This window comes from Hemicordylus capensis, chromosome 1 (genome assembly GCF_027244095.1).
Source record: "Hemicordylus capensis ecotype Gifberg chromosome 1, rHemCap1.1.pri, whole genome shotgun sequence".
Taxonomy (NCBI): Eukaryota; Metazoa; Chordata; class Lepidosauria; order Squamata; family Cordylidae; genus Hemicordylus; species Hemicordylus capensis.
The window spans coordinates 157,159,357-157,173,220 of NC_069657.1; the positions used below are offsets into that span (position 1 = coordinate 157,159,357).

General features: G+C 44.7%; 1 protein-coding gene across 6 annotated transcripts in view; it reads left to right on the forward strand.

Annotated features, from left to right (window-relative positions):
- PTPN4 (protein tyrosine phosphatase non-receptor type 4) overlaps positions 1-13,864 on the forward strand; it is a 190,408-nt gene that overhangs the window by 105,361 nt on the left and 71,183 nt on the right. For all 6 annotated transcript variants that reach the window (XM_053261040.1, XM_053261059.1, XM_053261049.1 and 3 more), the window contains 2 exons: positions 1,054-1,226; positions 2,749-2,817. In XM_053261040.1, the coding sequence (XP_053117015.1) occupies positions 1,054-1,226; positions 2,749-2,817 (242 nt within the window). The remainder of the gene's footprint in view (positions 1-1,053; positions 1,227-2,748; positions 2,818-13,864) is intronic.

Genomic DNA, 13,864 nt, shown 5'->3' on the forward strand with positions numbered 1-13,864 from the left:
TGCTTCAGATCTGTGTATTGTGCTGCTAACTCTGAGTTTGCAAGAATGCTTTAGAAGGTATCTGAGTTTATAAGGAAATCTTTAGGGAATTGTGATAATGATGCTAACTTGACAGCAGATATTCAAATTGTCATTATTTTAAGGACTGCTTTGCACAGCAATGACTTTCTTACAGTACATCCAACACTCAGTTCTTCTATCATGTAAATACAACTGAAAAGCATGGACGTAATTTTTACTTCCCTCTAGAGCAGGGCTGCTCAACTTAGGCCCTCCTGCAGATGTTGGCCTACAACTCCCATAATCCCTGGCTATTGGCCACTGTGGCTTGGGATTATGGGAGTTGCAGTCCAAAAACAGCTGGGGGTCCTAAGTTGAGCAGGCCTGCTCTAGAGTGTAGGAAAAAGTGATGTCAGAGGTGGGTCGTCTTGACATCAAAAGAAAATTCTGAATGGATTATGGTGGTACCCAGAATGACAGAACTTACAAAACTATAAAACACATAAATTATATAACACACCATAGAAATACAATTCTGCAAATTTTAAATTAATCACAAGATATAGACATGAATGGAAATGTTGGAGAGGAGAAATGAGCCTTTATGAACTGAGAATGTTCTCTACAACGCTCGTGAAGTTTCCAGACTCCTCTTTAATATGCTGAGTTAGTATGACAGACATGCAAAGATTGCCTGACGAACAGGCCAATGCGAAACAGTTCCCTGAAGTTAGAAAACTTGGAAACCACAGTGGTAGAGAATATATCAGCTGGTCATAGGCTTAGAAGAGTACAGGAAGACAAGGAGTTGAGTCAACAGAACTAGGAGAAACATTGAATGGGGTCTTTCAGATAGTTCTTACTAGGGACCCTTTTCTTAAAATGATTTTCCAAAAAACAGTCTGACAAAGTTTTTTGCTTTTCTTGAAATGTTCATGAAGAGTCCTTAGTTGTTAAAAAACAAAAAACAAAAAAACATTTCATAAGAACAGTAACCTCAATTACATTCCATGAATATGAGACTAATTTCTCAAATAAAACCTTTCCTTGCAGCATGAATCTAGAGAAACGTTACTAGGGTTCAACATGGTGAATTATCGAGCATGTAAGAATTTATGGAAAGCTTGTGTAGAACATCACACCTTCTTCCGATTAGACCGACCACTGCCACCTCAGAAGAACTTCTTTGCACATTATTTTACTTTGGGTTCAAAGTTTCGGTACTGGTAAGTTTGTCATATGATGCATTGGTGCTCGAGAAGGAAAGGGTACCCGCAGAGCCACAAACACAAGGTGCTACAAATCTTAACACCGTTCTTTTCTGCCTCTGGCCGCTGTATATTCAGCAGAAAAAGCCATTGACAGACTGGACCAAGTACTACTCCGTTTTAGATTCTCCAAAATTAGATTCTCCAGAATGTTTAGGAAAAAATTTCAGCCTGCATAAATCGCTATTTTAACTAAACTTATTTAAAGGACACTGTACCAGTGTTCAGTTGAAAATGTGTTTCACAATAAAAATGTTTAAAAGGTAGCCTCATTTCCCACTGCTCCTAAGAAGGTGTGTACAGAGCTCCAGGCATTAGGCGCAGGGAACACTGGGAGGAGTCCATTCTTGGATCTCTACACCTCCCAGAGGGGCCCCCCCCCCCATAGCTGTCGCTGAGGCAGTACATAAAAGAAGCGCCTCCAGTGCTGCACAGAGATGGCCATGCTGGAAGCAGCTGTTTCTACACAGTTCCAAAAGACTGGTGCATATTATTCAGCTTCTAGTTCCAAAGCTCAGCCTTACTGGCTACACTGTGTATTTATGCAGTTGTTAGCTGATGCTTCAAAGGGTTACAGGAATTTAGTGGCAAAATGCTCTGTTAAGTAAAGGTTTTAGATGCAGGTTTATGACCAAAAGCAAAGAGATACAAAGCTAAGCAATTCCAGTCCTCTACCAAACTGTTCTTATCAGAACTAAATTGAAGAACAATGCGTTTGCTGCAGTTACAATGATATTGCAATATTAAATGCTACAGCATTGGGGACTTTTTAATTTGGAAAAGAGGTGACTACAGGGAGGCATGATAGAGGTCTAAAAAATTATGCATGGAGTAGAGAGAGTGGACAGAGAGAAAATTTTGTTCTTCGCAGCACTAGAACCAGGGGTCATCCCATGAAACTGAACATCAGGAAATTTAGTATTGACAAAAGGAAGTACTTTTTCACACAGTGCATAATTAATCTATGGATTTCTCTGCCCTGGGATGTGGTAATGGCCACTAGCTTAGATGGCTTTAAAAGTGGCTTCGAGAAATTCATGGAGGAAATGTCTATAGGCCACCACCAGTCTCAGAGGCAAGATGCCTCTAAATACCAGCTGCAGGGGAATAACTGCAAGAGAGTAGGCATGCCCTCACCTCTTGCCTGTGGGCTTCTCAGAGGCATCTGGTGGGCCACTGTGTGAAACAGAATGCTGGACTAGATAGGCCTTGGGCGTGATCCAGCAGGACTGTCCTTACGTTCTTATAATTCTACCTGCCATGACCTTGTCATACCTAATAGTTATTCACTTATCGAGTAGATGTGCATACTGAGTACTTCCACTGGGAATTAGTAGACTGGGCATAAACCTACCAATAAATAAAAATAACTGTAAATTTTACTTTTTGGCTAGGATGATTCAGTATGCTTAAGAAAATTTAGGTATTTCCCCATAATCTTTTCCCCACTTTTTTCAATCTCAGTATTATTATTTTTCAGTGGGAGAACAGAGGTCCAATCTGTACAGTATGGTAAAGAAAAGGCGAATAAGGACCGGGTATTTGCCAGGTAAACAATATAAAGTTTTTTGCATCTTATACTGGTATATGGTGGTGTTTACTGCTGCTGCTTTAACTTTCTTAGATTTCCCCTCTACTTTCAAGATCAGTTGATTGCAATATAGTCTTATATTTCCTTCACACACACTTTGTGAAGTAAGTTAGGATGAGTGAATACAATACATGAGTGAGTGTGTACAATACCATTTGGAGTAACTTAGTTTTGTTATTTATAAAATTTACTCAAGAGTTTCTTTGAGATTTACCCTCTAGTAAGAGTATTTTAGTTGCTTAAACTGAATGATGGCTTGTACTTGGATCTCCAGTGTCCAAGCCCAGGATTGTTTTCTCTATACTCTCCCAGTTTGTCCGTGTTCTCGGGTGTGTAAGGAAACTTCTTCCTCGATAGTTGTGCATTTGAATTTTTGTAAGAAAGCTTTTAAATAAAGTTTTGATTTGGAAACAATGCATTTTATTAGCAAACACGTATCTGATCAACATGGAAGAAAATTAACAGATCAAAGAGTCTTAATATATGTTGAATGGATAACATGGATAAAAGGAGAAAGCCATGAGACTGCTGCTGCTAAAAAAAACCAAAAAACAACGATACTTGGATCCAGCAGACTGTAACAAGTATCAACTGGTTGCACACATCTGGTTTCTAAGTTTCTGAACCAAAACCAGGTCTAAAATGTAGCAAGATAAATGCCAGGACAAGGACAAAGGAAATGTGACCCTATTAATTCTAATAGACCCCCACAGCAGCTTTCAAGACCAGATTCCATGGCATCCTTCTGGATAAACTGTTGAAGTTGGGGTCACAACAATTTAGCAGTTCTGCTCCTGCCTGGAGAGTTGCTTCCAGAAGGGACTACTACTCCCTGCTGGTGAAAAGGGACTACTACTCATGTCCTTGACTTTTCTGATATGAACATACTCTGTGGATCTGGGTTGAGATCTATAAGAATGGGTTCTGCGCCTCCACAGGGACCACTCGGTAGCAGTGCCATAGCTTGTTGAAGCATCCTAGCCCCACCCCCACGCTCTGAGTGTGCTATATAAAGGCAGGCTGGACACAACGTTCCTTAGTTTTTTTCCGACTGCCTTTGCATTTGGACCTCGGTCTGTCGCTAGTCGGGAAGTTCCTCTTGAGTTCTGTGAGTTCTACTGTTTTGCTATCTTATTGGACTGATTTTGCAGTTTTTACCCATTTTGACGATTGACTCGAATTGGACACATGTTTGTTACTGGTTTTAATGATTTTTGGACGCGGACTGGCTGACAAGAAATGCTTGGATTCTGCAAACATTCCCTCGGTTTTTTGACCTTGGAACAGCTGACGACCCTCGACTACTTCTGACCCCTGGAATGGACTTGACTATTCTGCTGACGAGGCATAATGGCTGCAGAAGAGAAGTCCTTCAAGAGGTGTGAGGGCTGTAATGCCAAACTCCCCTCTGAGGACCGCCATGAATTGTGCCTGATCTGTTTTGGGGAGGAACACAATGTGTCCTCGTGTAAAATTTGCCTCTCATTCTCCAAACACACGGAAGAATTGGGCACTTTGCCTTCGAGCGGCAATATACGATGATATGCTGAGCCCCTCAACACCGGGGACGCCGTTCCCTTCAAGTTCGGTGGCGAGAGCTCAGCCTAAATCCACCTCATCTCCTCAGTCTGTGTCGACCCCAAATAGGTTGAAGTAGATGTGTTCGACATCAAGACCATCCTTGGCTCCGGTTTCTAAGAGTGGCTCGACATTGATCCCCAAGCATGCCTACCACTACACACGGCTCGACATCGACTTCCAAATCTCCCTCAATGTCGAGCATCAATCAGGGCACAGCAACGACCCCAAGACATGGTTCAAAATCGAAGTCAACATTGACCCATCCCAAGTCTGGGGGGCACTCTTCAGAGAAGTCGCCTCACTTGAACGTTTCAACGTCGACATCCACTTCAGTGTCAAAGTCTACATCGAAACCATCGTCTACTCTGTCGAAGCGTCAGGGGTCTGAACCTCTCTCGACTCCTGTTGAAAAGTGCCAAAAGATTGTTCATCTGACTGAGGAACACACCCCTTCTCCATCTGCAGTGTAGCTTCCTCCTCTGTCTCTGAAGGCTCCCTCAATGCCGCTACCGACGGTCAAGGTCGAGCCCTCGATGCCGACGCCCATCTCCACCCTTCCTCCGATTTGTCCTTTGACGTCGACAGCTTCAATGTTGAGAACCCACACTCTTTCTCCAGCTCAAACACCAATCTCATCATCTGCTCTGTCGACACTGACAGCCGCACCCCACCGTCACCCTTACACACTCCAGTGATCTCGACATTGAGGCAGGTCTCTCCTCGGTATCAGTCTCCACACTCTACTTTCAAGATTGATGAGAATGCTGCTGCAGACATCAACCCTTCTTCAACACACACGTTGCTCTCAATGTTGGACTCCACATCTAGTACTCCGTCCACATTGATCTTCAGAGGTTTTCTCACATCGGAGACTGAAGCCCAGGTTCCCTCAGCTCCGCACACCCACCTTTCCTCTGCTCTCTAGGCGGCTCATCTGCAAAACCCTCTCTCTTGGCATACATGTGGCTTCATTCATACTACGTCTGGCCAGGCTATAGGCTCTTTTTCACCTGCAGCACTTTATGTTTGCGACACAGCCTGACCTTGGAAACTCATTTGACTGGTTCCAGCGCCCGTGATGCTGGCGGCTGTAACACTTCCTTCATACGTCTCTGCTTCCACTCAGACCAGTTCATGAACATCAAGCGTCCAAAACCAAACCTACTGTGACACGCTCTGTGGCTACCCAGACGGAAAAGACTGAGTCTAGGGCTGCCACAGTAGAGACCAAAACAGTGGTTCCTGAGTCACCTTCTGCATCTCTCTCTGAGCATTATGGCTCTTAAGATTTTGAATCTGATCTTGACGAAGAGGACACCATTGTGGAGCCTTCGGTTGACATGGCCCCTTCTACCTATGTGTCACCCAACGAGGAGATGAAGGTTTATCACCGACAGGTCCATACTATGTTGCAAGCACTGGGCCTTGATCTTCAATCTGAACTAGCCACAATATACGACCCTGTCTGTAACTTTATGATTAAGACTCAATCCACAGCACCAGGGGCCCTACCTATGTTCCCAGTTATAACGAGGGCAGCTAAGTGTGCCTGGGAGGTCTTACATACCTCCACCCTTACATCTAAGCACCTCAAAAGTCTGTTCTACCATCTCTGCCAACGGATCATCTCAACCATCCGTCTCTGCCACCGAATTCCATCAGGCTGGCACGCCACGCCCCCGCATGGCACCGTATAACATCAGACTGCTGGGTCTTGAAGATCATATCTTCAGGATACGCCATTGAATTCAAGTCGACCCCGCGGTTCACGGGAATGAGGTTCATCCCTCCATTGATTGCTTTAGAGGAGGAGGTGAAGGAGCTGTTAGAAAAGGGGGCAATTGCCCCAGTGCTGTGGGTGGACAGGCGGGACGGATTCTATTCCTGCTACTTTCAAATCCTGAAGCGGGATGGGGGCGTCCACCCCATTATGGACCTACGCCACTTAAACAAGTTCATTCCTGTCAAAAAGTTTTGCATAATGGCGTTGCAACAGATTCTTCCACTTCTCCAAGGGGAGAAGTGGCTTGCGACACTGGATCTCAAAGACTCCTACTTTCATGTCAATATCAGGCCACAACACTGAAAGTATCTGTATTTCACCGTAGGTCGCCAAGTATTCCAATACAATGTCTTGCCCTTCGGACTGTCTACCGCCCCAAGGGTCTTCACAAAGTGTATGGTGGTGGTGATTGAACATCTGAGGACACGGGGTATTTGGACATGGAGTACATCTACGCCTACTTGGACGATTGGCTCCTGACCTCAAAAGACATAGACGAGTTACTTTCACACATCCACTGTGTGTTGGACCTTCTTTGGGACCTGGGCATCTAGGTGAACTGGAAAAAATCACACCTGGAACCTGTGCCGGTCACCACCTACATAGGGGCAGTGCTGGACACAGAAAACCAAAGAGCATTCTTGCCAGATGAGAAGTATGTTTGCATTTGAGATCTAGTGCAACTCTTCCAACTATACTTGGTACAGCCAGCGCTCGCAATTCAACGCCTTTTAGGCCTCATGGCCTCTTGCAATGCAGTCATCCGCTACAGCCGCCTGAAGATGAGGAAGCTGCAAATATGGTTTCTGTCTGTTTTCCATCCTGTCCAGCACAGTCAGAGGAGGCATCTAGAAATCCCACCTCAGGTCCTGAGATCACTCTCCTAGTGGGTGGAACACAGAAATCTCCTCGAAGGAGTGCCTTTCCAAACACAAGTCCCGTTGATCTGGTTGACAACCGATGCCTCCCTTATACGCTGGGAAGCACATTGCGAACATCACCAGGCTCAAGGGAAGTGGACTCAAGCTCAACTCCACATCAATTTCCTGGAGTTGTTTGCTGTCTTTCGTGCACTACAAGCCTTCCTGCCAGTTGTTCAGGACAGATCCGTCCAGATACAACTAGACAATATGACAGCTCTGGTGGACATCAACCACCAGGGTGGAACTGTGTCCCACAGTCTATGTGCCCTAAGTGGGCATGTGGCACTGGTGCATCCATCACCAAGTCTCACCAGTGGCTGTGCACATCAAGGGCCTGGACAATGTCCTGGCGGACAACCTCGGTCAGGTGTTCCTCCAAGACACACAACACGAGTGGGAGCTCAAGTCAAAATACATAACTCCTTGTTCAACCACTGATAATCGCTAGGGTGGTGGCTTGTCTTCTTTCAAATCCGATAGCCTGCATCCTGGTAACGCCATGGTGGCCAGGGCAACCTTGGTTTCCACAGGTACTCAGACTGTCCAGGAATCAATACCAACATCTGCCTTGGGAACTGGACCTTCTATCCCAGGACGATGGTCACATCCTTCACCCAGATGTCCACACCCTCTGACTGACCGGTGAATAGGCTTCTAAATCATATTCTACTCAACTGGAGGAAAGCCTTGACCAGACGCAATTATGCGAGGAAGTGGCTCCGCTTCAAAGCCTATGCCAAGGACACAGGATTTGTGCCTCACCAAGCATCTGTCTGGCAGGTGTTGTTATATTTCTCCACCTTAAAGTCACAAGGTCTGGCTAATGTTTCACTATGAGTCCACCTGGCTGTTCTTTCATTGAAGCATCCAGGTTGTGACGGTAGAACTTTTTTTTTTTCATTCAAAGAGTAAAGCCTTTTTGATGGGCCTCACAAATGTCTATTCTCCAGTTAAAGCCCCAGTGGAGCTCTGCAGTCTCTCTTTAGTACTTTCATCGCTCACCCAGGTGCCGTTCGAACCCATGACAACAGCATCCTTGAAGCTAGTCTCTTTGAAAACGGCCTTCTTACTTGCCATCACCACAGCTTGCCGAGGAAGTGAGCTTGAGGCTCTCAGGCTCGACACTCCAAACACAAGGTTCTTCCAGGATAAAGTCCTGATGTGACGACCCTTCCTTTCTGCAAAAAGTGGTGTCTAGCTTCCACCTAAATCAAGACCAACCAATTCTCCCAACCTTCTTCAGGAACCCTTCTTCTGCTCTGGAAAGATCCATGCACTCACTCGATGTGCGCAGAGCACTCCTATTTTACCTGGCGCATGAAGGACTTCCGATCCTCCACACACCTTTTGTGGCCTACAAAGGCCCTGCTAAGGGCTCATGTATATCACAACAACGCTTATCAAGATGGTTAGTAGAGCTCATCTTGTTCACCTATAAGCTTCAGAACAAGACCCCACTGGAAGCCAATTAGGCCAATTCTACCAGGGCACATGCTTCTTCGGCTGCACACCTCTCCGAGTGACCTTCATGGACATCTACAAGGCAGCAACCTGGTCCTCGGAATCTCCCTTTATGAGACACTATGCAATAGATGTATGCTCTGCTGCTAAGGCTAGCTTTGGGAGGAGTGTTTTGAAAAGGGTGTTGCAATAACCGCTACTGTACCCTCCTCCTTAAGGAGCTTGTTAACACTCATTCTTATGAATCTTGACAGATCTTGATCCAGATAAACAGGTTGCACACTCATGATCTGGTAGAGATCCGTCAATATCCATAAGACCCTCCCATCCTTCCCTCTGCAGTAGTGCTCTACTATGTGCGTAGCTATGTGTGCATGCCATGGCCCTTGGCACTCTCTGTTCGACCTGAAAGAACTCACCTGCATGACTGGATGGTCGTCCTCCACGACGGTCGTCCAAGAACTAAGGAATGTCGCATCCAGCCTGCCTTTATATAGCACACTCAGAGCGTGGGGGTGAGGCTAGGATGCCTTGACAAGCTATGGCATGGCTATCACATGGTCCCTGCGCAGGCGCAGAACCCATTCTTATGGATGTTGATGGATCTCTACCAGATCATCAGTTACAGGTGAGCAACCTGTTTTTCTATCTTGCTCCCCAGCTTCTATGTGAAACTACTCTTTGAGGTCATCCAGAGATTTGGGTGAGGTGCCACTAGTATGCTGATGACACCCGGCTCTGTTTTTCTTTTTCATCAAGTTTGGGTGAGGCAGTGGAGGTGCTGAACCAGTATCTGGCAGCTGTGTTTGGTTGAATGATGGCCAGTAAAATAAAGTTAAATTCTTTCAAGACAGTAGTTGGTGGGTGGTTCATGTGACCTGCTGCAATGGCTTTTGCTTAGGGATTATGGGAGTTGCAGTTAACATCTGGAAATCCCTGTTAGAGGAAACACTGGTGACTGGAGAGGTGGTACTCCCCCATGCTAGAAGGCATTGCATCCCGACCCCCCAAAGGATTAGGCTCACAGTATGAGGGTACAGATCCAGCTTTCTTGCTGGAGGCCCAAGTGGCCTCTGTAACATGTAGCATCTTTTATGAGCTTTCTTGGACAGAGAAAGCCTGGTCCTGGTTATTCACAGCCCTTATAATTTCTAGGCTTGATTGCTGCATTGCATGTTGTGTTGGACTGACTTCTCAACTTCATTGATTGCTGCTAGGCCATTTCCAAGACAATTCAAAATGTTGGTCCTGCTTTAAAGCCCTTTACGGTGTGTGATTTGGATACCTAAAGGACCATTGTTTCCCACATGTGTGAAGATCTCAGAAGCCCTTTTCTGGATGCCTCCACCTTCTGAAGTTATGTCTGAGAGGACATTTTTGGCCATAGTACCTTATTTGTGGAATGCTTGTGCAGGAGGCTTGCCTGGCACCTTCTCTCGTGTTCTTTTGGCACCAGATAAAGATCATGCTATTTTCCTAGGCCTTTAAAAATCTTAGTTGAATTGCATTCAGTCTGCCCTGTTTCTGTTTTATTCTACCTTGGCTGGTTTTAATCTTGTAATAGTTTTTTATTGTTGGCTTCTTTTTATTGATTGTAATAGCTACCCTGATAATATTTTTTGCTGAAGGGGGTAGGATATACATTTTATAAAATGATTACATAAGTTATCTGAGATACATAAGAGACTGCTGGCTATAGTCAACACATGAGGGAAGCAGACTGTTTTCTGTATGGCACAAATAAAAGTTAGACATCATGCTCTATATTGGTGATCTTCACTGTTTTTCAAGTGGGGACCACTTTGGCAGACTACTTTCAGTGTAAGAGCCATTGCTCTCTGTGTTGACCTCTGCCAGCGCTGTACTTGCCCCAGTGCTGGGCAGGGTGAGGTAGCTTTAAGAGAAACTGAATCCTCTCCAGCTCTCACAGTACTTTGCATGGTGTGCATGGACTACTGGGAGGCATAGTCTTCCCAGTGCTTTCCTCATAGAGCTCTATGGGAGAAACACTGGAAAGGACTACGTTTCCCAGTGTTCTGTGTTCACCTTACCAGAAGATATTGGGGCATGACTCAATTTCCCTTTAAAAAAACAACCAAAAACCTCACTCTGCCCTGTGCTGGGGGAAGCACAACACTGCACAGTGAGTAATGGTCACTTCTGCATGGTGCCAGGGGAGCTGTGCAGAATATTTTACTTTAGCTGAAGTTTGTAATGGCCTAATAAACTGTTAGTCAGGGAATCATACTTAAGGAGCCATCACTAGCCTTATAATGAAGAACACTGCTCTATATGATAGGGGCTGCCGTCTTTTCTTGGCTTATTGAATGGCACTTGTTAGATTCTGCAGCGTTGGTGCTATTTATCAGTGAACATTTTTATTGGACTTGAGGAAGAGAGACAGTGTTAGGAACATAGGAAACTGCCATATACTGAGTCAGACCATTGGTCTATCTAGCTCAGTATTGTCTTCACAGACTGGCAGTTGCTTCTCCAAGGTTGCAGGCAGGAATCTCTCTCAGCCCTATCTTGGAAAAGCCAGGGAGGGAACTTGAAACCTTCTGCTCTTCCCAGAGCGGCTTCATCCCCTGAGGGGAATATCTTGCAGTGCTCACACATCAAGTCTCCCATTCAGATGCAAGCAGGGCAGACCCTGCTTAGCTAAGGCGACAAGTTATGCTTGCTACCACAAGACCAGCTCTCCTCTCCTGTTCTGTGTTCTGTGCTTTGCTGCCTGCCTCTTTGCTAATGCTTCTCAAATGGTGAGGTGTGTCTCTGCAACAGTTAATCTGCCTGACTTCTTTAAGTCCAGCAGGATACTTGCTTGCTCAGGTGCATGCCTACACACACCCATGCAGCCCACTCATTCTTTCATTGCTGTGAGGTTGGTACCTGGTTTTCTCTCATGTGAATTGCTTGCATGTACTTCCTCTGGCTCTCAATACATGGGTTCCCCCCTCTAACCCCAGGGAGTGTCAGTTGTAACAGCTTTAAAGCCCACAGCCATCTGTGCTGAAAATGGGGTGGGGAATGTTCAGTAGCCACCAGCAATGAAGGAGCAGAGGATCAGCTAAAATGACCACAGACTTCTGGGCATTATCAGAAGGGGTCTCCTTGCCTCATGCTCAGCTGCTTCATACCAAACATTTGTGTGAAGATAAGGGTTTTCTTAGCCCATTCAGAATCACTACTGGGAGCAGGTGGTGGTTCATATTCATATACCACTTTTCAACAACAAGAAGTTCTCTACATGGTTTATATAGCAAAAGGTATGAGATCTGGAGTCATTTGGCAGATACTTTGGGACTAGAACTTTTCCCAGACTGCACTCTTGGTATGAAAACTTCAGACTTTTGTGCTGCTGCTTAATTGAAATAAGTGTATCATCTGCCCCCTTGCCTTCTCTCCATTCTTGTCCTTTTTGAATGGGTAGATTTGGTTCTTGTTGCTGATGGAGTGTGCTGCTTGTGAGGAGTTCCCGCAGAGCATTTGGAAAGCATCATTGGATGGATCTTGCTTTTCTGCTAAATATGCTTTAAAAAAAACTATTCTCCTTTTTCCTAGCTGCTTTTTTTCTAATGGCTCTTCTGACCACTACATTTTATTTGGAAAGAATACAGGAAGACCTCTCTATTCGCGTGTCCAGCACTTGTGGTTTCGCGTACCTGCTGTCGGGTAATTATCACCCGACCTTGGTATACACGGGGGGAAATGGAGTAAAAAGGGTTAAACCAGCATATCCGCGGGTTGAGATGGCCAGAAATGGCCTCGGAGGAGAGATCAGGAGCTATTTTATGGCTCGAAAGAGAGGCAGAAATGCAATTTTTGGCCCCATGGGCAAGCGTGCAGCACAATAGAATAGGTAGGGCACCCTGAGGGACCATTTGGGGATGATCGGGGTGGGGAGGACTGGACAAAACTCACCATTTTTGGCTAATTTTTGGCATCCGGGAACCTAACCCCCCGATTCCCATTGCCCTAATGACCTGTTTTTAGCGTATTTGCTATCTCTGGGGGTCTTCGCAGAATGGAACCCCTGCAAATAATGGGGTTCTTCTGAAGTCTTCTCTTTTGTTGTTGCTACCCTGTCGAAGAAACTTAATTCAAGTACGTCATCTGGGTAATTTACTAAAAGTTCCTTACATTACAGTGCTCCTTGCATTACTCACTTGTGGTATTTGTTTTATGTTGTTGTTGTTGGATGTAATCTGGATGACAGCAACTAAGCTGTGAGGCCAGTATGAGTTTATGTTTAGGTCAGATAGTTAGGTTAGATGTTTATGCTTAGGTCAGAGGCTTGAACTCTTTCCATCATTCTCTGATTTAGACCTTGCCCCTTGGTGGTAGATCCGCTTCTTGTCACTGTATATGCACCACTGCCTTAAATGTATTAATCCTCTAAGACAGAATTGTTTGAATATAATTTTTTCCTGAAATTTCAAAGCCCGGTGTTTGGAGTATTTTGGAGATGTATTTGTACTTGAAAAACAATTTTTCATAATGTAGCTATTGTGATGTGGAATGAAATCTAAGCCTCTACAATTGCTCTGAGGTATGCATCAAAAAAGGAACCACAGATATAAGTTGTTCAGTTAATAATTTTCACATGGGCATCTATTAGAGGAGGAAACCATAGAGCTGTGGCACTGGAAATTACATTGCTGCAGTGTGGTAACAGTTTCTTTGAAATTTCCACAAAGAACAGGAAGTTTTGGTAACAGGCATGAGTGGGTGGGGCTGTGAGGTTAAAACAGTTAATAATCATAGGCTCAAAATTTAGCTTGACAGTTAAAGGCTTCTGCTTTGGTTTATCGACTGCTGAGAGCACTACTCTGGATCAGACTCTCTACTTGGTAATTAAGGTTAGTCCTTCTAGGAGTTGCATTGTTCCTGGAAAGAGAATGCAATCTCCTTCAGCCTCTACAGAAGCCTGGTCGCATCTCTGTGTAGGTGATGTTACTTATGTGTTCACTTTGGATTTTTTTTTAAGGTTTGATAAATTGTGTTGGTCGTATTAATCCTTTTTAAAAGGGGAAAGATCTTTAGATGTCAGCATATGTGGAATGTACACATCCGCAGAATGGGAGGATTAATTAGCATAAGAATTCTAATATAGCTGATGAATCATTAGCTAAACTTACGCGTCCCACACCTCTAATTAAATTCTGAGTTCTAGGAAATACGTATATATTTAAATAAACTTGTGAAAAGTTAAACCCATCTTCCAGATTAACCTCCTTAAATTCACAAATGCCTT